Consider the following 25,378-nt stretch of genomic DNA (forward strand, 5'->3'; position numbering starts at 1 on the left):
AATATCCCCAAACTCCTAATTATACCACAGGCACTGGCCAATAAAATGTAACAGTTCGTGACTGTATTTTATGCTGATTATAGCTATTTGCTGAAATGCAGCTAGGCATATATACAGAGATAAGAACTTATATTTCAAGATGAAATATATTCCAAGAAATATGCATGAGATATCTGTGTTTGGTAAACTTCCTTTATATCATTCTCAGCTAAAAATGTGTATCCAGTAGGAAGCTGAATGGTTATATTAGAGCAAAGTAGCTGCAGGATGTTTGCCTCCACCTTTTGCAAGTGACTGGGTTTTCTGTGAGAAGAAGGAGGAAAAAGAAAGTATAAAAGGAAGTTTTTCCCTTAAACAAGGGATTGAGTTAGAAATAACATCTAGTTTCTTTCACATTTGACTTTCAAATGTAATTAAGTTAGTTAAAATGTCCTATAGTTTTAATACCTAAAAGATCTCAGGGCCAGTTAGGGTTCCTAAACCTGAAATGTAGGCCAAAAGACATCTTCTGGTGTCCTGTCTGGCCTCCACCTGCCTATCCAGAAGATTTCAAGTCCCCTGTAGATCGTGTCATGGCTGCCAGAATTGTGTTTATTGCCCCTGGCAATCTGGGGCATCTCAAATGCTACAGGTTTCAACATTCTGAATTACACCTTAGATGACAACCAATTATAATGGGAGTTTAGACACCTAACTCAGCTGTGTTATGGAGATTACTTTGGATTTGATACCCCATGAACAGCAGGAAAACACCAACCTGGATAACACATGGGTTTTATAGACATTCCTTTCTCATTCCAGTTTGCTTAAGATCTGGTCATTCCTGGTCAGCATACAGGCTATTTTGAACCTCTGCCCCAGCTGTTTCATTCTCCCCATTCACATATGCAGGAAATTAACTAGGTTTGCAAACCCTGCAATCAGATGCCTCAAGGTCAGGTAAGGTATCGTTCCCCTCTGAATTTGGTAAGATGCCTTATATTTTGCCTTAGCTACTGTTTACATCTCTCTGTAAATATGTAACTTCCATTTTGGTCAGCTGACCCCAAAACACACATTCCTATGAAACTACATCTTCTCTTCTTTAGAATTCTCTGAGAAAAATCATCATTACTTAAAAGCTTCTTATCACTCTATCATTCTTTTGGGGCAACTATTCTAAATCCTGAAGCGCTACTGGAAAATTTCCTTAAGAATAAAAATTAGCAGACATAATTTGCCATGTGTAGGCATTAAAACTACGCTTTGTTCTGCTTTTTGGAAAAAGCATGCATTGAGCCTAGAAATTGCCTGAAATTCTTGCCCGATTTTCTGTATACTACGTATTCCAAAGAGATTACCCTGACTTTTGTTTCCTTTTCTATCTTTACTAAACTGAATCCAGGGAATGCTGCCTTTATCTATGTCACCAGAGGCACTGTCCCTCTCTGTCAGCTGCTGTATGGTAGAATTTGTGGATGAAAACTTGTCTGCAGTGTGGAAGACAGATCAATACAAAACTCTGTGAAACTCTTGCATTTTTAGGGTGCTAACTCTCCCAGTGGTGCTAATTCTGTACAGGCACGCTTAGGACAGGTCACACTGGAAAGACTGATCAGTTTGGGCTTAACATTGTACTGACATGACGATTCTGCTTCCAGTCTGGGAAGTAACCTATCTGCTGTAGCCTATAGGGTCTTTATATCACATTCATGACAGGTTCTAATATATGTATGATACAAAGATACCTAGGACATGTCCTAAGGATAGCAGTTGCCTCAAATTTTTTGCAGCTCATAAAAGATGCCAAGACTGATTGTCAGAGTGTATGATAATATCCACAATGTATTTTTTTAAAGTGGTTGACTTAGTACCCCAAAACATTCTCATAAAATATGGCAGACAAAATTAACAGGTATGCTCAACTGATTAAGAATTCAGTCACTGGCAGATTTTAACACATAATTATCGAAGAATGGTCACTGAATTTCTAGTGCAATTGCACAGTGAACAGCAGTAGACCGAAGTCAATCCAATATTTTTCATCAAAAACAGAAGTAAACACTTAAGGAACCAAAATGGCAAAGTAGAGACAACAACACATTCATAAAAATTCAGACAGCATGGGAACGTAAGCCATTCAAACCAACTGTCCTTTGTAATAATCACATGCAAAATTATACACCTAGGAAAAAAGAGACATGACACTGTCGTGGTACAGATAAAGATGAGAGACTGTATCCTGGAAGGCAAGGATTATAAGAAGACTTTAGAGTTGGTGTTGGATAAACAAGATGAACACCATTTTATTGCCCAGTGCAAGGCAATAGATGGCTAATGAAAGCCTTTCATGAATAATGCTGAGAGTAGTTGTGTAGGAAGGCGAGACTATCTCTGCATTCAGCAGAGTTGAAACAGTGCATATAGTTATAGTGTCTACAGTCCTAAAAGAAGTCTCAGAAGCTGGAGAGGTGAAGAAAAGAGCTGCAGAAAGTATTTAAGACCTGAAGAAAATGTTATGGAGAAATTCAAGAGTCTTGTTTAATGTCTATTTAACATTTGATTAGTATCATTGGCTCATATATATACATTTCTTAATGGAAAGAATGCATCAGACACAAAAAGACTCTTTAATCTAAAAAAAGTTATAAAAGGAAACAATAGCCAGACCCCCAAACCAGATAAATACAGATAATAAAATTAGGTAAAAAAATTAAATCAGTGCAGGAACAGAACAAAGATGCAAAGATGCTTCATACAAACAAAAATGGTGATACCTATGAGTTCACACCAAGTGATATAAACTGTACATATTATTGAAAACCTGCAGATGGGAGGTCTACTCCTTTAGTAATGAGCATCTTCTCTCACAGTACAGATAATACAGCATAGGCATTGCTTTTTTTAAAAAAGCCACAATAACGGTTGCATTGCTTGTGTGAAAAGAATATTGTTGATGTTTAATCCTTACTATTCCCCAAATTAATTTTTTTAATTAAAAAGACAAGAATACAATGCAAGTGTTCGAGCCATAACCTTGAAAAGACATTACCAAGTCCTTGAAGTCTATTCATATGTTCTACTTCATACACTGTGTGCCAAGGCACATTACCACTTAAAAAACAAAACTAACAGGAAAGAGATGTACAGACCATGTCTGAGCTTGTATTTAGAGTCAACATTGAGCATCATTTGAATCATCCTAAGCCATGCTCCCTTCTCTTCTTTACCAGTCATCCAGACCACTCTGAAGTTGAGCATGCTGAGTTTCTCATCGCTTATTTATCATTTTTCTGTCACAGATACCTTTTTCACTGAGAAGTGGAACTTCCCCAGCAAGTGGTCTGTGGATCACTGTGCATCACTCCTTTCCTCTATTACTGTCCTCTTAGTGGCAGTTGACAAAGGAATGAGATACAGAGGCAACAGGTACTAGGAACTATAGGGTTATTGCAAGCTGACACCTAGATCCTGAGGCCTGCACCATGTAGTTATCCTTGTAAGATACTACTAGAAGTGGCAGCCTAACCAGGGGCATTAGTAGAAGCAGTCTGATATTTGGAAAATTGGCAGTGCTTCCAGGATTGAGCTGGACTGCTATAGAAGTGTTCTGTGTATGCTATGAGTCCTGAGAAATGTTTTAAGGTAAGCTCCTATTCTCAGTACAGTCACCGCTGAAGGGCTACCTCTCAAATTTTGGATGTGAATTGTGTGCCCATCTCTTGACAGCGTGCAAGACAAAAATATTCAGTCCAATATTTCCAAGGATTGTGGGATAGAAGAAGGGATGTTATCTACTCACCTGAAATTTTTATTTGAGCTACTTCTCCATCTCCTCCTTCACTGTGTGCTCGGACCTCAACAACATATTCACCATCACTGGGGACTGGGACCTCTATTGTGTGCTTTCCAGTTGAAAACAACTTGCCTTCGTGTTGTCCATCTGGCCTATAAAGTACCTAGGAAAGTCATAGTAAGTATAGTTATTGAAATGCTACATTTCCATGAAGACACAGTTATGTATGTACAGTGTGTCAACGAAAAACTATTAAGTTTTTATTTATATATGAAGCCTATGTATATATATCTCAAAACTTAGTGGCTGATACTACTTTTTCCATTTATACACAGGGAGAATCTAGATAGGATGTTTCTTCATTGTTTTCTCTGTTCAAAATTATGCCACCTTTTGAAAAATAATTTCAGTGCTTATACTCAAAATAAGCAATTAAACGATGGAGGATAATAATGCAGGGTGGCAAAGAGCATCAAACAAAAATATGAGAATGCAGTTCGGTTTTCTGACATAAAATTTGTAACAATTTAAAGAAATGAAACAATTATAAACTTTATTAACTATCAGTGATGTTAAACTATTGCAAATGTAATGGTATATGTCTTGTGGGACCTCAAGAAAAGATCCCAATTCCTTCTGGAATAATCTCTGTGAAACACAATTCCCAGGAAGGAGTTCAGCTTCTCAGGCACATTTGTGCACGTAGAACATGATACTAATTTTCCTACTGCCAAGCAAGCAGCAAAATGAAACAGGAATTAATATTTGAAGCTTTCTATATGCCCTACACTTAGTATATGCACTTGTTCCAGTTATACAGTAACCGCATCTAACAACATTAAAGGTCCCTTCCCTTACTTTACCTTCACAGACTTAAAGACCCCATGTTCCAGGAACTGTAGCTCCCATGGAGATGGGAAAGGAAAGCTGAAACAATGCACACTGGTATAAGGACAAACTATAAAGCGTCCAACTTTTTTAAGCCAATAGACAATAAATGTGATCACATGGGAAATGAGGTTGCTGCAGTCACTGCTACGAACCTTCCCATAATATGGCTTACCACTCAAATGAATTGCAGTGCCCCAATGTTTTCTCATAATATTGACTAAACCCACTGGCTTTGCTCTAAGCCTACTGTAAGGCTGTGATTGCTGAGCATGATACCTTCATCTTAAGCATTCAAGTATGTTTGAGTCTGATTAGGTACAAAGATTTGCACAGTCTACAAAATGCACCACATGTTGCATAAACAAAGACAAAAAATATTTTCAGATATCATACTTTGTATCCTTCAACTGCAGACTCATTGGACATTGACTTCACGTGATCCCAGGTGATGATGTACCTTGAACCAGATCTTACAGAACTGATAATTCTTGGACGTTGGCTTGGAGCTGAAAAGCAAAGCACGTGTAATGTAAACTTAAATGAGATTTCATAAATCTTCAATGACTTTGCTATTAAGAAAGGTAAAAACCTAAAAAGTGAAATCAGGCTGACATTTATATGAGCAAGGGATAGTCTCCTTCTTGGAATGAACTGCTACAGCTCTAGCCAGGTAATTTTGGATGACTTGTGCAGTGGTTGCTTTGTTAGTTTGCCTTTCTATTTTGCAAGAATAGAAGTGGCCAACATTACCCTTCACTATGTTGCTGGTCATGTGTATTTACTGGCATGCAACTATGTTCAGAATCTCCCAGAAATGTGGCTTAGGTGATATTTATTCACTGAGATTAAATATTAAATTAAGCATTTATAGGCCTTTCTACAGCATTTAACTCAGTTCAGCAGAAATAGAAGTACCCCACTGCAGAAACCACTAATTATAATTCACACAATAAGCTTATAAAATAGACCCTTATTCAACACAAATGAACCCTGTAGGTGAAAGCTGTACAATACTCTATTTACTGACAGAAATCATTAAATTAGTTGTACGTATTTTTAGCCCATGTAAGTGCGTTTTAAACATACAAGACATATTTCTTACATTGCTCAGTCAATGCTAGTACTAGGTATCATAATTAAGTCAGGAGCAATATTCAGAAACCTGTTATGGTATGTAAATTCTAGGGTGTGATTCAGATTGCCCATTTTTAAGGATGCCTGATCCTGCTCCTCCACTGTTAATGAAAATGGCAGTTGGTCACATTCTAATCTTCAGAATCCTTCTTGCTACTGACTGAACAGAAAGACAGAGTACACCTGCCTAAGTAATTGCTGGTTTCAACTGTTCATCATTTGGAATATCATGTCCAGCTTTGGGATCCCCAGTACTAGAAAGACACTGGTAATCTGGAGTGAGGCTACCAACCTGGTGGGAAGCTGGAGCACTTGACACGTGAAGGGAGGTTGAGAGAGTTGGGCTTATCCACCTTGGAGAAGAGACTGCTTTGGAGGAGACCTAGGAGTCCCTTGTCCTTACCAGGAGGGTTATCAAGAAGGCTCATCAAAACGGTAGGGAAAAAGGATGACTAACAAAAAGGCTCAAATTTGATTTAAAAAAGTCTTAGACTAGATGCTCAGAAAAAGTCAGGCAGTGGAAAAGGTTTCTTAGAGAGGTTGCGCGGCCTCTGTCCCTGGAGGTTTTCAAGATCCAGCTGAATAAATCCCTGAACAACCTGATTTGAGCCTGTAGCTGACCCTCCTATGAGCCTATAATCTCAGCCTCTTTACTGCCTTTTGTAAGATATCCACATTGTACACGGCAACAAAAAAGAGGAAGGAGAACCTTAGCAGAAATTTTCAGACAAAGAACCAATACCATATGAAGGGAGAACATTTGATATATGAATCAGAAGCCATGTTTGAAAACATGATGGACATGATTACACTTAACCTAATGTTCCATTTACTTACGTGCTTTCCTGGTAACGACATCGATGGTGCTGCTGGGAGGTCCATAGCCTGCACTATTGAAGGCAGAAACATCTACATGGTAGCGAGTATTAGGCTTCAGGTTTTCCAGTTTAGTTGAATATTCCTGATTGCTCACTTGTACCCGCTGTGCAGCTGCTTCTTTATCATGAGCAGCCCAGTAACGAATCTGTAAGCAAGCAAATTGAAGGATTAAATTTAACATATTCAGTCACAAAGAACTTTTATAAAAATGTATGTATTTCTATATTACATACTCTGGGTAACAAGTGAGCTAAAAAAAATTTAACAGCAACAGCATGGAATTCCTTCTATAGGCTGCAATTTTATCCAAGTTGTGTATACGCATAAAGAAACAGAAACAAATGCAGATTTTATTATGAAAACTTTTCTCACAGTGGTCTAACTTGTTCTTAGCTAAGTCACTAGAAGTCTGGGAGATGGATAATGCCTTCAGAGAACAAGACTATTTTCTTCTTGCTCTTTTGTTTGCACATTTTACTCTGGACTTTAATATTGTTTTCCTACACTAGGAGAGACTAAACTCTGCAAATGTTTTCAGAGTATTTTGTTTAAAATGTCTTAGAAATTTAGCCCTCTTGTACTTCTGTCTAGGGAATGCAAAGTATTCAGTCAGATTAGCTGTATGTGTAGGTCTGGATACATGTACTTTAACAAATTTTCTAAAGTTCTTTGACTAAATTCAATCATATTTCATAGTACAATACGACATTTGTCAAAGTAGGTGAAAAAGAACCTGAAAATGCTTAAACTTGTAACATCTTAAAATCCAAAGCCAATTAAGAGTACATAGAAATTCTGTGAAGTTTTTTTTATCCCCAAGAACTTGTTCCATCCTATTTTAATTCATTAGGCATTGCAAAGCACCATTTTAAAACAGAGTAATTCCTATGGAGAGATGCCATTCCATCACATACACAGAGTCTTATTCTGTATGGCCTTGTGAGATGCAAATGAGAGTGGAACACTGTTAGTCTCTGGGTTTTGTCTGGTTTATAACCATTTACATGAGACTAAATTACTGCACCAACCTGAAAGAGTGGAAAGCCATGTCCATTACATTTTGGTTTTGAGTGTTTTAATTCTAAGCATTTTGGGTCAGCTTCTGCCTGTCTTCATAATGACTTTTGGGTATGCTACATGACAGACTTTTAAAATTTTTTAGAAGTTAATGTTGTTGGCAAATTCAGGCTCTAGGAAAAATCTTACTTTGTAAGATTTTACTATTGACATTATATCCTGTCATTTTTCCTTTTAAATAGCAAATGCTTTAATCTTCCATTCTGCTGACATTAGTTGCCCTTGGAACCTTCCTTTAAGGAACAGGTTAGAAGAGCTGATAGTTTGTCAAGACGTTAATATCACAGTTCTCCTCTTTACAAGTTATGGGTACAATCCTTGTTTGGTGAGGCTTTATTTTCCCCTGTTCACATTTAAATTAAAATATTTAATACAAATATTTCTTTATTTTACCTTTTGCTGTGTCTGAATGAGGAGAGAGGCAGTAGGTGATTTAGTAGGGGATTTCTCTTCACCTGCTTCAAATGTCTTTGAAAATGAGAATATCCAGTACCACTACTCAGAGGTTACTCTCATCTAAATACTTCTTGTAGTTTGTCTCTTGTCATTATTTGTTGCCTCAGTCCTTCCCACCAGTGCTACAAGTTACTCATACTCTGATTATTATAAATGTGACAATATTTTCATGGCTTTTGTCACTCTTTCATGGTGCAGAGAGAATCACGTCGTATCTGCAGACCAAACTGGCTTTGCTTTTTGAATTCAGTATGCATACCCGACTTTCAGGTACAAACAGGTAATTCTTAGTTCTATAAATGTATGTCCTGCATACTGCTTTGGAATTTTAATTCAATAGCATCCTAAACATCAGTTTACTGTAATTTAGGCACTCACACTCATGAAATTCCCACTTATCAAGGTGGCTATTTTCCTGAGTCAACAGCCTTTGCCCCAAATGAGTGAGGACTGTGCACCCGATCCATCCTGTGGGCTTCTCCAGCTTGATGAATGGTTTCAAACTGGCACGGATCTGAAACTGTCACAGTCATTTCAGCTGAAGGTCTGATTATGATCTCAAAAACAGAATTTCTTCTATATAATTAACAACCTGTTGTAGATAAGCTGCTGTTGTTGAATGTAACCAGCTGTACACCATAACCTGTAAAATATAAGTGGCTGACTCAAGTTTGAGAGGTTGAGTACATCAGGAGCTAAAGGACATCATGTCTATCTCTGTCTCCAAACAAGTTTCTAGCCTTCAGCAAAGGGGTGTCTGTAAAGTTCTACGTGGCCAAAAGTTTATTAACCATGACAGGACCAAAGGTAGCTTTGTTGTTGATATTAACTGCCCACTGAAGACTAATTAATTACCTTTTAGTATGATCTATTATGTTAATTAAGTACCTGCTTTACCTAAAGATGGAAAACACACTTTATGTGAAACTTTTATTAGTCATGTGGCATACATTGGAAGCCTTCAAATTCCTCTGACTTGCAAAGCATTTTACAATCCTAATGTTCTTTTGCATTACAGTGATGCTAAGGGCGTAATATACAAGTAACATACAGCATCAAATATACAAGTAATATACAAGTAACATACAGCATCAAACAAGACAAGCGAGAACAATGAATGAAAATGTAAATTGCTTCACTGAGAGCATATTACATTTCAGGCAGAAGTAATATAATTTAAAAATTAAATTAAATTTAAATCCCTAATACTATTGTTCTTGGCTGCAATGTTGTAGACTTCACTCCTATAGTGTGTGAGCTGTGTGTCATGCACATAGAAAGTTCTTTAATACACAGTCATATTTAATACATAGTCATATTTACATATTTAGAAAAGAAAAAAAATGTAGATTACTTCCTTGACAGCTAAGAAAAAGTACTGGCTTCTTTATACTATTCCTACATTTCTTTATATTTAAATAATTTCAAATTATCTTGAAATAACTTGGAATTTTCTTTCACTCTCTTGCCTCTGGGGAAGTGATATCTAGAATCAAATGCCCCATTGCTTCAAGAACTCACATGTCTCCAATTGAATGAGTAGCCCCTCTCCCTTTTTGTTAAATAGCTTAGATAGTAGCCCCAGACAGTCTGGTTTTTCCTGATGCTCTGCATTTACTTTGTTAGGCAATCAGTCTCCAGAGGACACAGAAGGGTATTTCACCCGAGCTCTAGAGTAATTGTGGGAAATAAGCCAATAGTGATCTCTGTGAAGGAATGCCTTAGCCATCATGAATTGGTGCAGCCCTCTGCTGAAATCAGGGTAAAAACTGTCTTTCATGGTCCTTTCCTCTATTCAAGCTTTAATATACTGAAATACATTAGAAGCTGTTTTTGCATCATGAAACAACAGCTCCCATACTCATGAAAGTTTTACATAGGAAAGACATAAAAATATACTTTACTCAAGAAAGAATGCTAATAGCATATTTCAGTCAACAAGAGACAATAGTGGTGAGTAGTGATAAATTTGTTTAATAAAATAAGCCTATATCTATTGCATAGAAGCAGCAGGAAACATGGATAGTGTCTCTGGTACTGCATGCACTGAAGAGCTGTGGCTTTTATTTTAGCAGGCTATTGTAAGAACTCATAAATCTTAAAATCTCTATATGGATGGAGATAGTTTTCATACTTTATCTCTTTTTTAAGTGTGAGCTGAGGATACTCCTCTGTAATGGCAAAATGTATCAGCTCACACTCATTACCATGAGGGCAGTCATCCTGACAGTATGCATTAGTGTCAAGAAAATCTGACTCTTCCTGGTGTGAGAAGTGTTGTGTCACAGGTGAAATACCTTCAGGTATTTGCTCAGGGTACTCCCACCTCTTATACTCTAGCATTCAAAAAGTCAATTATGCAATCTTCAGGTAATAATAAAGACAAAAAAGAAACTGAAGTGTTCTGGTGAATGGTGTTTTTTGTTAACCTGAGCAGTAATTAAAAAAATAACTATTGTAACACTTACTGATGTCAATATACACAGAATCTTCCAGAGATAGTCACTGGAATTTTATAAATGCAGTTTAAGTGCTCCTTCCACCACAGCTTGTATTGCAATGCTATTACAGAGCATCCAAAGGAGGGCAATGAAGATGGTTAAGGGCCTTGAGGGGAAGCTGTATGAGGAGTGGCTGAGGTCACTTGGTCTGTTCAGCCTGGAGGAGAGACCTCATTGCAGTCTACAACTTCCTCATCAGGGGAAGTGGAGGGGCAGGCACTGATCTGTTCTCTGTGGCGACCAGGGACAGGACCTGAGGGAAGGACCTGAATTTGTGTCAGGGGAGGTTTAGGTTGGATACAGAAAGAGGTTCTTCACACAGAGGGCATATGATCTGACTCTTGGAGAGCATCCTGTGCAGGGCCAGGAGCTGGACTCGATGATTCATGTGGTTCCCTTCCAATTCAGCACATTCTGTGAACACCACAAAAGCTATCGGCGGCCCTGACCTTCCAGAAGAGCCCTCTCTATTTTTGTCATGTCCTATGGCTCCTTCAGGACTGATGGGAGAACATAGGAATTTCTTTTCATTTTCAGTGGAGAAGCACAGGCTTGCCTTTTGCTGCTTTCGTCTCTTACTAGAATGAGACTGCTCAGGGGAAGAAGATCTCTGAATTAACACCTTACTGAGCACATTTCTTTACAAGTTATTCTCTTTCTAGCCAAAAGATCTTCTACGTTTTTTTCTGACGTTTTTCCTTTTTTTTCCTATCAACTGTTCCATGCATTCTGGTCTTTCTCACTGAATCCTCTCCCCTCCCTTCTTCCCCGATGTCCCCTGTCAGCAACTCACATGGCTTTATGTAAAAAAAGGTACAATTAAAAAAAAAATGGCCAAATGTGGGTTGCCTATGGGCATGGCCTCCCACCATGTTCTTTCCCCATTTATCCTTAACCCTCTTGCCTTCCTACCCCAGTCCCTACTACAACTCTCAAAATCCACTGTCATGATCTATCACAGCTGTAATCCCAACTCTCCCAGTTCTCTCCACATTCCCACAAGTCTGCCAGTGTGTGCCTGCTGAGCGCGTGTTCTGGTTATTCTGGGTGTGCAGGTTTCAAACCCAATTTCTGTGCAGACCGTCAAGCTCAGGAGTGCACAGAGCTGTTGCTACAGGGCTGTCTTGGTTGAGCTCACACATTTGAGCACTCCACCCAACTCTCAGCTATGACCATCAATTAGTCTATCCTATTCTAGAGGCACAATCCTTACAAAACACCAAAACAGTGGGCTACTTTAGTAAATTAGGAGTTAACAATGATATCAGTGTCTTAATTTCAAACCTCAGTGTCCTCTGTTTGTAAGTTTTAAACCTAATGTCTGTACTGTATAAAAGCAAGCTTTACAAGGGACACTATATCCTAGTTTCTGTAGAGGTCTTCACTATAATCTTGTTAGGTATTGAGATCAGGAAATATAAAACCAAGTACTACTAACTTAAAAAACATTTATTCATAGATTTCAGCTATAAAAATGAGGTTACTTCTCGTTTGTATGTGTTCATTTTGGAACACAGAAGATACCAAGTAGCCGACAACTTGAATCACAAAGCAAGTCACTAACAAAACTAAGACCCAAACCCCTATTCTGGAGTGCAGCCAAAGTAAGCAGGCTGTACACTGCAGAGTTTTTCAGCATCCACTGTGTATGGATGATGTTAAGACTTTCCTGCTGAAGTACTACATGGCCATTTCTGGTTGCACCTACCCTGCAGTCGTCATCTCTGTAGAAGGACAAGAACAATTTTTACCAGTAGTACCACTTAGATGGACCATATAAACATGCCCTGAAGCCCTTTTTTATGTGGAGAATAAAAACAATGAAGAAAACATTACTGTCTTGCACAATAGCGGTGTCTATGTTATACTGGATTCCGGACACTTGTCATGTAGCCCCACTTACTATAGGGTTTGTGGGTGAAATATATTAATAACTGCTGATAATTTAAGTGGGCCATCATTTATTTTCAATTTCATGTATGTGTTGACAATTACACCCAGAATTTAATTTCAATATGTTTTGAGAAGTTAGAGATAGGCATTCAATTACATAACATAGACAAGATTCTTTTATGAAATAATGATACCCTATACCAGTTGAACAGTGAGAACACACATTTCTTAATATGTTTTAGTAATGAAGTACATAACACCAAAAATAATCTGCTTCTCAGAACACAAAATCTGCACAGAAAACACCAACTAAAGAAACCTAAGAGACAGAATGCTAAAGTAGGAATTATTCTTGGATTTAACTACGGAAATGAAATTAATAAGAAGATATACAGTATCACCTCTAAACTCACCTGATATCCTTCCACAGATTTATCAGAAACATGGTGCCAAGAAACAGACATTTCAGAAGATGACAAAACTTTTACACTCACATCTGTAGGTATTTCAGTTGGAGCTGGAAGATGAAACATATGTTAAATATCCAATCTGATCCTGTGATATTGTTATACTTGCTTACTGGGGCTCTTCTCACTTCAGTATTTTATATTATTTTCTTGGTATCAGTGAGCCAAGTGTTAGCCTTTAATCTGGTTTTACTTGAGTAAACTTCAAATCCAGTGATGATCTGTATGGAAAATGACTCTATAAAAACAAAGCAATGATCCCGTTGCTTGGCTCAGATTATGAATTTTTATGCTTCAACAGATTCCATGATGAAATTAGTGTGAACTGAAAACAGGCTTTGGTAAATAGAATGAAACATCCAGTGATCTTTTACTAAATGGGACAGCAGATCCCAGATTACATACATCAGATTTTTTAAGTTAGTTACACACAAATACTCATGTATGTCACTTAGTCATGATGATGCAAACTTTTTATGAGCGCAGATATTAGATATAGGGCTGTCCAGTCGCACACAGAAACTTGAACATAAGTGTGAAATGATCCAAAGCACCCTTCTATCAGGCATACATCACACAGTAGATTTTATTTGTGTTTTTAGTTCTGGACAGCAGCCAATGCACAGCACAGACCATTATAATGTGATACGCTTTCATTCAGGGCCTAGAATATTAAGTTCTAGTTTCATTATAAGAAGCTGTTATTTCACTGCTTGCTTCCATTTTAAGTAAGATAAGGAATTAAAAAAGGCATAAACTTAGCAACGTCTAAGAGAGTTTTCCAAGCTAAGAGCAGTTCTCTGTCACAAATCTTTTGAAACAAGTTGCAACAGACGGGCATGGCAGCCCTAGCTGAGGAAAGCTTTCATATACTTAATCTTCCAACTGGGCATCCAGTCAACTATGCATCAAAACAGCCAATGTTAAGAAAAAAATCAGTTACATCTCTCATGAAAAGTATCCTAGGTAACTAAATAATCTTATATGCAAAGTTACCTTTCGTAATTGTCTTTCAATGGCTGTTAATAATGCAAATGTCTAATTAAAAAATTATACATTATTGCAAAATTGTTTTCACAATGACAGGAACTTAGATAAGCTAGAGGCCTGTGCACTCATTACCAGCAATCATTACTCACTACTAGCAATGGCAGGTATGACTAGTAGTTGTCAGACATGGAACTTGGCTGAGAACACATGGGAACACAGAAATTCCCCAGTCACTAAAGGTAATAACGCTGCCAACACTTATAACTAGACAGACATAGATCTATTATAAAATACACAACTTAGTGGAAAAATTGTCACTATATTTATGTATGTATGTATATTTATAAATACCTGTGTGGAATATTGTATGACCATATTGCCTTAACATCTCCCTAATACCTTTGAGAAGCTGTGTTGTCTAACAGTAATAATATCATTTGCTGATTTAGAGGTACGGAAGTACAGGTGGAATAGTTGAGATCATCTAATCTATTCCCAAATCACTTTCAGACTCCTCTCTATCATATCAATTACAGAATTTTCCAAAATATTTCATATTGAAAAGCTTCAAATGCCAGGGATTTTGCTGACACAATACTAATATAATGTTTAGACAATATTTCATCTGCTTATGCTTGTTTATGAGTTCCAAACAATTGATATCTCTATTCAGCATTTACATTCTATAAATATTTTGCAGTGTCTCCTGAGCCAGAAAGATGACATCAGTTGCTTTTATACAACCTTCTAATTCAGTAATTCCACCAATAAGAGAAGGAATCGTGGGCTTCACAATATGTTCTCTTCACTGAAAACATAGTGGTCATCACACAATTATCTCCTAAGCATAACTATACAAAGTTCAGGCTGGCAGCCAGTTAGCACACTACAAGATATGGAGGTGATTTTGTTCAAGCCCTAATGCCAGGAGAAAACTCTGCAGAATGCTCTTTGGAGTAACTTCTGTTACATCTATGGGAAAAATTCCTTCTAACCTGTCCTGCAGTTCCTGGATTTGATATGGGTAGTGGTCAGGGTCACAGCACCACAAAGGAGCTGTAAGCACTACTGGTAAGGTTTGGACTCGTGCTTGAAATCAAAGAAGTAGGACCACTGAGCTTCTACTCCTTTTGCTGTTTGCATCTGGCATCATTTAAGCGTAAATGTTTTTGTCAGGTGTCTGGACTTTGTTAAAGTCTATGTTAGAACATCAGCAGCCACTTAAGTGGCCTCTTTATCTGGAAGCTGGTACTACTGCACATTTGCTTTTCCTCTCTCTTTTGGAGATACTAGACTCTACCATGTCCCTGAACTTAACAGAGCTATACAAACACTTGTCATCTCTGACATGGTTAGTATAATCCTAACAAATACATGGGAGCTTATCAGTCAGCTGTCGATAGGGAAGTCTCTGAGAAAGGATGGATATTGAAGTGTTATTTGGCAGATATTGCTTTTATTACACCATAGCCACATACTAACACATTTATACAATTGCAAAAACCTTTGTGTTGCTGCAGCAACTGTTGAACATTATTTCCTAAGGTACACTTTTAAGAGAAAAAAGATTAGTATTAGCCTTGTCAGACAGCTAAGTGTTGCTAGCCTGAACCTTGAATTATCATAAGAATTGAAAGTACTATTTTATCTTTTCTTTGTGTGTGGCCGATTTGTGTGCAAAGTTCCCATTAGTGCTAATGGGAATCATGAACATAAATCTTCCATAAAGTACACAGAATAAAGAGCAGAATCAGAAGTGTGAGAGTGTGGCCCTGTTATCATACCCCTCTTTGGCTCTTTGGTCTATATCTGTTGACTTTGTGAAGGAGATTTTGCTCTATGGAAAGACAAATACAAGCAATTCTTTGGGTTTCTGGTAGAAATTAATAAACTGTATTTTTTTAGAACAGACTTCAGTGATGATGTTGCAATTAAGGATGTTGTATATATTTCTTCTGATTTAAGGTAAACTTTCTTCTAGCACTTTCTTCTGCTAAGTTTGTAAAGTCATTTAAACTTCATTTCTAAAGATGACAGTATGTGAAATAATTCTAGTAATAATTAAAAAAATATTTTAGTGGAATGTCAAAAAGGTTTTCATTAAATTATTCACTTGATAGCTCTAACATGCAAACCAGAATAAAGAATGGGACAGGGATAATTTATATTAGACCCCAAACATGCTGGAAATTTAACTAGGTACAACTGAGCTATCATTCCTTCCCAATTTTGGGCTAAATTCTGATACTGATCTACTAGAATAACAGGCTTTAGTGTGGTCTGTTAAGAAGAAAAAAATTACACATATGTCAAATACATGTATTAAGATCACAGAGACATTGCTGGATAAAGATGTAAATGTTTTAGGCGACCAATATGAAGATCAGAATTCCTTTTTCTATATTCTTAAATCTTTTAACGGCTGTGTGAAGAATTTTGAATGCCTCTGATATTCTGAATTGCCCATTGACAGCAAGTACAACCAAGTGATGTGCACACCATATAAAGCAGTCTGAAACTGGCTATTCAGAACAATGGCAAGTGTTTTGTGTGAGCAAAAATATACCCCCCCCCACTGAAGAAGTATGCTGCTATGCAAATCAGTGTCTGCTGCTATACAAATGAGTATCAAGCACCAGGTTCTCTCTTTTGATTTTGGTAGTGCTGATCTGGACCTTCAGTGTAAAACTTATTCGGAACCTTTACTCACCATCTTGTGCTGAATAAATGACTGCAGTGAGACTGAAAGGTCCATCCCCTTTGTTGTTAAAAGCTTTCACTTTTACTTGATACTGAGTTGAAGGTGGCATTGATTCATCCTTGTGGACATATCGGCCAATTTCAGGATTAGTAACTGTAACTCTTCTCCATTCTTTCTCACCAAATGGCTTGAAAGCCACTATATAACCAAAGTTATTGCCGTAGTGGTATTCTCTTGACAAAGGCTGAAAAGGTAAAAGATAAACCATTAATTTTTGTAGCCAGCTAAACAAAGAGGTCTAGAACAGAATATAAATTATGCAGAAAGTATCGATACAAATGTACGAACACTGAACTAAACTTCCATTTTGCCCTGGTTTCCTTCTGTGGCTTGCCCCCACCCCCTTCAAAAATAGACCTGCAGTATTACCATATTTGCTAGTAAAACATTTTAAGACCTTTTTCCACATCTGAACTCAGTGTAACACACATCATGTTACCTCCCGTAGAAAGAAACCAAGAACCATTGTGTAATAAAACAGTTGTAGCTAGCAAAAAAGACTAAAGGAATAAGGGACAGTGGATATGTAACAGAGACACACCAAGCCAGTATTTGCATCCATGTATATGTGTGGAGATAGATATTTTTGTGAAAGAGAAAGAGTGAAGACAAAATTTATGTGGTTGGCTGAAATTATTTTAATTTATCCAAAGTTCATCACCTAGGCAACTGGCACAGCTGGTGAAGAAAGATGGACATATGCAAAGAATGACTCATCCTACCACTTTTCACTGATGATGGAGGGGATCCATTTGCTGAATTAGACTATCTACATAGCTTCTAACTGGTGAATCTTTCAGTGAAATGACTCCCACTTTCAGCATGAGCATTAAAGGTACCTATTCAAACTATTTCTTAAAACTGTAGCTGATTTCCTATACCTAGGAATACTGGAAAATATAAAATTATGGAAGACAATCTGCTATAATAAGTTTTGCTTCATTTACCAAAGCTCTACCTTCAGTGATCCCTCTTCAGTCCATGGTGCCTTTACCATAAGTATTAGAAACTGCACCCAAAAGGCCAAAATCAAGTCATTTATCTGTTCATCTGGAGACTGACTGGAAGCACCCTTGGAAAATAAACTTCCTGCATCACCTTTTTCCCTAATGGAAACCTCCTAGAGAATAGTTTATTTTGAGGCAAAGGTCCTGGAGCAGTGACACAGAGAGTAATTGTTCTCCTTAGGTGTTTGTCCACTACTGCAGCACTTCAGCCTATGTGTGGAGATATTCTGAGGAACGACTTATGAAACCCTGATGTAGCTCATCTTCTGAATCTATCACTATATCTAGCTGCTTAAAATAACCCAGAATTCTTTCTCATATGCCAAAGTAAGCAGCCTCAATGAGGCCCTAGTCTCAGAATGACTTTCAGCCAGAGCAAACTTTAGAAACCCAGGACTGGTACTTAAAACATATTCTGGAAGGTCTTAAATAAAGTATTAAAAGCAGCTTGTCCTCCAATGGCTGCATATAATAAGTAGGTGTAAGTAGATGAATAGTTTGTAGTATCCACTAAAAACTTTGAAAAACAAAATGGAAGAGGGAATGACAAATGGGGAAAAATGAGGAAGAATGGGCATGCTAGCTCTCCTTAGCTCTTCTTTCAAAACAAGATTTAGAACAGCTTTGATTGCATCTCTGGCTGTCTCATTCAACCTGGGCTTATGAATCATAGCGAAAGCTGAAAGGGGGTTGGCAGCAACATGTGAACCTGCCATACATTTTGTTCTTCTCTTCTTAATTAAGGACTATTTAAAATAGCGTATGCAAATGTCAGCACATTTGTGAGAATCAATATACATCTTTATCTTAGCCTTACAGATAGTCATATTTTTGTCTGTCAGACAGGCTCCGTAAATCTAACGCCTCTGTTCAAAAACACTTGCCAGACATACTATTGAAGACTCTTGGAAAAAAAATACTTATAGCCGTGCTTACTTTGTCTGACTAAATGAGCTACTTGGAACAGATGTGAAAAGCATGACATTATTTAAGAGAAAAAATGAGAATATAAATCTACTTGGGTGTACAGGAAATACTGTCTTGTGTTAGTTAATATTCTTCTGGTTATAATTTTCTTTTTTCAGTTTGGTCATAGCCAAGTTTTCACTGTATTGAAAATGCCATGATATTGGTCTTTACATGCAATGCAAGAAGTAGCTCTGTACTTTGATGAAGTTTTTTTAAGACAGCACTTGTGGAGAAATAATAAAATAATCCAAGTCTTTTGCAAGTCTCCATTGCATGTGTTTTTCTGTTCTTCAAAAATAAACAGAAACAGAATCAAGCCCATTAGGACACATATACTTCTTAACCTATTGTTAGTGGAACTAAGAAATAACATTTTCAATAAATTTTAAAAGAACTGTGGACCTTCTTTTTTTGGAAACTTATAAAGCTTTTCTTCATTGCTAAAATACTTAGTCAGACTGAATAAATATTCTAAACTGAATTTTAAAAAAACCCAACAAAACCAACCAAACAAAAATACAGCAAACAAAAACCGAACTACAAAAAAAACCCCAAACCAAACCAAAATCCACCCAAAAAACCAGGAAAGCCCAAATCTGTTAGCTTAAACATATGGCTGCCTGTTTCTGTGTCATACTTGAGAACTTTCGCAAAGAGATATGACCAACAAGATCATAGAGATATGAAAAGAATCCACGTGCATATAGATTAAAATGTGTACATTTATAAGGAGATCCCTATGCAACAATAACAAAGTTGCTGTTGGAATTATGACATCTTTACATTATTTTATATATGAAAAAGCCTTCTTCATAGAGGTAAATAATCTGCTTCATATGAAACTAACTATTCCCCAAAAGACACAAATGGTGTAATGTGCCTTATGTGCCTCATAGCCTTATGTCAGTGAAGAGAGAGGTTAACAGCAAAACAAACCTGGTAATTTTTTCAAGCATAACATTCAACCATCTTTCTTTGCTAGACATAATACTGCTGTAACTCTGTTTTTGCTGAATACTGAGAGGTTCTGACATGAATCCGATAGGCCTTTTTATAAATTTTATTTCTCCTCCTTAGCTTTCCCAAATATACTGCAGAAGACTTCAGTTCTCTCTTCCATGCTACTTCTGCCTACATGACAACTTTGCTTATAAATCCTTATACTTTCTTGTGCTGGGTTTTGCTTTACTCTTATTTTGGTGTTGCTCTTCCCTTCTCCTTTGTTGTTTTTTTTTTCTCCCACAGTATAGGTTAATTGTAAAAAAAATTAACCTATACCAGAATAAAGACAGTATTTATGTATATAGCTATATATAATAGACTTTTTTAAAAAAAAATCATGAACTGAATACATACGTTATATGAGAGATGCAATTTTCAAAATACTTTGATTACTGAAAAGCTTTTTTGTTAACACTGGAATTGTTAAAAAGTTTTATTCCACTATTTTTGAGATTAACGTTACCTTTTTCCCTTATCCGTTCTTTCTTTTTCTTAATACATAATCATTAAAGCAAAATTAATGGTTTGGAGGAAAAGAACATTGTCAGAATGTGGGTATCAATGAATGGCTAAATTGTGGTATGAGGCAACATTGCTTTGTTTTACCAGTCATGTTAGCATAAAATGAAACTTATAAAATGTCAATATACAAGAATTTCCTTAAAACTCCAGTTAATATTTATGATAGGCTAGTTCACAGAATGGTTATATATTTTCTTGTTTTAAAATAAAGCCTGTTAATCTGTGCACAGCCCATTAATGTCATAATTATGTTATATATATGTTATACTTTTTGTTGTAGTAAGCAATTCTGCATGCTATTCACATTGTAACTTTAAAAAAGCCTTGAAGAAAAATACAATATGCAGAATTTTCAAATGCAGTCACATCAATGCATTGTCATAGTCAGTATCTGTTTCAATCTCTTTGTTTTAGAATGTTTAGATCATATTTTAAAAATGCCAGTACATAAACAGCTAATGTATTGTCTTCCTCATTCCTTTTTATGTATTTTTTATGAGAAAAGTCTGAAAACCTATATATCATGTACAAATCCTGCTCTCACAAGACCCAGTGACAAACCATCCATGGCTTTCAGAAGCAAGATTGGATACAAGGAAGTTTACGTTTTGTGCTGTTCCACAAGTGCAATACGTACCATCCATGTTATTGTCAGCTCTCGATTGCTTCCACCCCCTCCTCCAACATCAGAAGGAGCCACATTAGGAGCTAGTGAAATAGAAGAGACAAGAAAAATTAATCCAAAGTATGCAGTCAGGAAAAAGATCATTATTTACTTTTCTTTTTGCGAGCAAGGCCAATGAGCACACGTGGCACACACAATTAAAATAATGATAGACTGTAATTGCTGTGGTCTTGCCAAGACTAATGTATAGCTACTGCTTCAGGAAACATGCCAGTTCTAACCATAGTTAGCAATCATTCTTCTTTTTCACCATATTGTCTACAAATATTTAACTAAATATTCAGGAATGGAAAGTTTCTCATAGGTCTTAAGAGAAGCACTGTGCATCGTTTTTGTGCTTCCTCAATACTGGTATGCCAAGGGCTCAGGCACACAGGACTTGCACTTGTAATTACCTTAACACACGGTGATCAGTTCCATCTACTTCAGTTGATTTACTCGCCATGTGTAAGGTTAAACCCATGGATCTATCTTTGAAACACTGGTATCCTAATCCTGTTCTAGACTAGTGGCACATGTCTTCTGGATTGGCATGCTCAGAATGGGTAGATGTACATAAGCAAAGCTGGCACAACACTTAGTAATTTACTAATTGCATTTTACACTGATATTCTGGCTAATGAAATAAGACCTGTTGATCTATCATTAGCGCACAGCTGAGCAGCAAAGCAGGATACTCTCAAGGACTCCACTACAAATCTTTCCTATTTTCTCATTTCTTAAGACTTTTTGCACTGACTGTGATGATTCTATTGCTATACTCTATGGTGTTTGTGTATTTATTTGCTGCCACTCAATGCTGAGAATAAAGAAAATATCACCGCAACTTAGGAGATGATAGCCTACCTACAGTACCTTAAATATGCCTCAGGTGTGCATGCATTAGCTACATGCCCTTTCTACATTAACATGTTCTTTGTGTTAAAAATTCTTACAGGATTAGGCATTTTCTCCACTAGTCGGTGAATGTCATAAGGTAATAATGGGATAGTTCCTAAGCGCTCTTGTATTATGTAAGTAAGATGTTTGCTGAGGCCTTCTCTGAGGAGAAACACAAAGCAGAGCAGAATGAATGTTTTCAGAAAGGATAAAAATATGTAACAATAACTTTCAAATTGAAATCAGCATTCAGTTCATGGTTTGTGCTATTTATTTCTGGCCTTCCAGAAAACAAATTAATGGAGTATGAGACTAAGCGCACATATAACAATTTGAGAGGAAGCTTGAATTTATTACTTGAATTTATTACTTGAATTTATTACTTGACCTTGAAGTCACCCTATCTATTTTAAGTAAATAGTTTTAGTGTTAAGTTAGAAGCAGAGGGTTGCTAGAATGTTTAAGTAGCTGAAGAAGATACACAGGCTGCCAAAGAAGAGAAAAAAAGACTGTTTAATGTCTTACAAATCACTCTTTTCAAGAGAATCTTCCTCATTCTCTCAGCCATTAAATCCAGGTTTCTCTCCCGATTAAGACCAGGTTACTAATTCAGACACCTATACTTAGACAACTATTCTAATGCATCCAGAAGCTAAAATACATTGAAACAGACCTTGATCCATTGAATTTCAAGAAATTACTGGGAAATGTTATCGATGAAGCAAGCAGATACCATTAAAAACAGAAATCATAGCACACATTCTTAGCATTCTAATAAAAATTACTGAAATTACAGTTATCTACAAGATGAGAGACTTCAAAATTGAAAGATGCTAATGACTTTTGAGTTTAAAAGACATTATTTGTCATCCATACAGTAAAACAACGATACAGCGCTGTTTGATGCTGTTTAACACAGAAAAAATGTTAAAAATAACTACAATGCGTGGACATGGGTTGTTTGTTATTTACCTTTTTCAGATTTACATGAAAATGCACATGCAGTTGCGCATACTCCTTCTGTAGTACCCTTGACATTGACAGAGCAACCCTAATCCTACTATTGCTCATTACAAATTCCAGCTCCTGGCAGAAAACAAACTTGAGTGCAGTTGTTCTGCAAACTGTAACTGATTTATACCCTATTTTGGCATGGCAAGAAGTGCTGACTGATGCCTAGTAAGATTACATGAACATTTTGCTTTGTTTCCCAAAAGATGTCTCACACTCTGCCAGAGGTGACAGTGGTGCTGTGCCTGGGGAATCAGACAACAGACTAAACAGACTACCTCTTCCAAAAGCTTTGCATCCTACTACAAAACTGAAGGATATGCCATTTTGGGGGAGACTATAAGAAATGCCATGAATGTGGCACACTGCAAATTGCAGGATACTATCCCTATTCCATCCATAAGCATTATTTCTCTCTGTATCTGTGTAATTGCAAAAGTTAACTTTTATGCTTTGGTTTTTCATTTTTAGTTTCAAATCTCAAGTCCTAGGACAACAATTATAAATATATCTAGATTGCACACGGGTGCTAGTATGTGGTATACAGGACTTTTTGCATGTGCTCTTTTTGTAGTGATACATTACCTCCTAGAACATTGCTGTTATCTCCTTTGTACAGTCAAACCAGAATGTATTATCTTGAATAATAACACCCAATTCCTCATTTTGGAGAATTCATTTTAAAAAGGATGTGCCTGAGCCTAGAGTATATCCTTAAATATGCTCTGAGTTACTAACACTGAGCAATTAGACTGATAAGGGTGTATGTTGTGTTGGATACTGTCACATCTTTGACACGGAGTAAGAAGACACAAGACCAAACCTTCAATCACAGAAAATTGGCATTATCCAGTATAACACACATCCTATCATGTACTCTCTAGTTAGAATACAAACCAAATGGCAAATGGAGATTTCACTTTTTAAACACATGCGTGTTTTTTCTGAAGTCTTGTACCTTGGTCCCAAACGTGTGCATGCATTCATACACACACAATCTGACTGACAGATACAGTGAGGGATCTCTGAAAGACACAGTATGATTCTGTTTCAGCAATGGAGACATATTTGCCATATCATGATGTTTCTTTGCTGTCTGCTTTGATGCTGTGGACAGTTTGATATTTGCTTAATAAAATCTACAGTAATGGGTAGCTGAAAACATATTCTCTGGACTTGAATCCTATGAAGTGATTTTTTCAAATAAAAACCAAAACTAAAAAACTAATTAATAAAAATGTGAAAATTAGGAAACACATTAAAAGAACTTGATATTTTCTGTTTACGTACGAGCGCCTTCAGTTCTAATCCTCTGTGATGGCATACTGGGTTCTCCTGTTCCCAAAGTGTTTGTTGCAATTATCCGGAACTCATATTCCATCCACGGAATTAAATCGATCACTGTAGCAGATTCCATATTTCCTTCAATATCTGATGGATCTAAAAAAAGGAATAAATGCTTTAGAAAACAGCATTTTTACAATAAGATCATCAACGATTTGTCTGATTTTGTCAAAACTTTTACTATTCTGCAACTAAACATAGCCAACTGGAGGAAACAATGTTGTACATCAGGAATACCATATTTTACAAGTAGTACTCGTGGCAGGCATTGGGAATTTGGAAACTATGAAACATCTTGAATAAACCTTTTAGACTTGTAAGTTTCAGCTGGGTGTGAACTAGTACATGTAGTATGAGATTTCCTTCCTAATTACATATTGTAGTTGTAGAATTTCATTTTACCTACAGACAAATGCAATGAAAAATCTGGAATACAGAAACAGGAAAATAAAAATTCATGATATGGAGAGACAAGGGCTAGATGTAGTGTTTGATCAATTGATAGAGAGTGGTTTATAAAATGTGGTTCTACTTTGGTGCACTTTATTAGCGAGCATGTTACAACTTGCTGTCTAGTTCTAACTCAAGAAGGATAAGTGTTCTTGTCATTCCTGTGAAAATACTTATTATTCTCATAAAGATGAGCTTCTTTACCATAAATAAAATGAGTAACTCATGACTGCCTGCAATTCACAAACAGGGTTGTTTCTATAGCCGCCTGGAGTTTTGGAAATACAGAGTATTTTCATTTATTGCATGGGCCAAGAGTTGTTTGTCAAATTAGAGTCCTGGGTTCAGAGGGAGATGAGAAATGAGATATTCTGCACTGGAAAGGCAGCTGATTTGGAATTAAAATATGAATTCAATGCCTGCAAAAAACCTGGGCATAACAGTGTAAGCACTAGATGATGACACAACTTTCCTCTTCCTAATGATCATTAAATTTTTCATTCCGAAGTGAGGCCCTGAAGGAGAAAGAAAAACACTTTCTATTTTTCTTTCTACCTGCCCACCACTCTCCCTCATCCTTAATCAAATTATATTCCTGTCTAGGCAGTAGAGCCACTGCAAACCTCCAATACCATCTGAGCTATGATATAAATTCACATTCCTTTTCCTGGGCTACTACTTTCAG

At 36.8% G+C, this 25,378-nt stretch overlaps 1 protein-coding gene across 1 annotated transcript in view; it reads right to left on the reverse strand.

Moving 5' to 3' along the window:
* Positions 1 to 25,378, reverse strand: part of CNTN1 (contactin 1) — a 233,072-nt gene that overhangs the window by 15,317 nt on the left and 192,377 nt on the right. The window contains exons 17-23 of the mRNA XM_027710925.2: positions 24,190 to 24,339; positions 20,962 to 21,032; positions 16,774 to 17,008; positions 13,020 to 13,123; positions 6,638 to 6,824; positions 5,060 to 5,172; positions 3,782 to 3,938 (exon numbers count right to left, since the gene is read on the reverse strand). Of these exons, the coding sequence (XP_027566726.1) occupies positions 3,782 to 3,938; positions 5,060 to 5,172; positions 6,638 to 6,824; positions 13,020 to 13,123; positions 16,774 to 17,008; positions 20,962 to 21,032; positions 24,190 to 24,339 (1,017 nt within the window). The remainder of the gene's footprint in view (positions 1 to 3,781; positions 3,939 to 5,059; positions 5,173 to 6,637; positions 6,825 to 13,019; positions 13,124 to 16,773; positions 17,009 to 20,961; positions 21,033 to 24,189; positions 24,340 to 25,378) is intronic.

Source organism: Pipra filicauda, unplaced genomic scaffold, assembly GCF_003945595.2.
Source record: "Pipra filicauda isolate LSUMZ 115617 unplaced genomic scaffold, ASM394559v2 scaffold40_size4127951_pilon, whole genome shotgun sequence".
NCBI classification, from domain to species: domain Eukaryota; kingdom Metazoa; phylum Chordata; class Aves; order Passeriformes; family Pipridae; genus Pipra; species Pipra filicauda.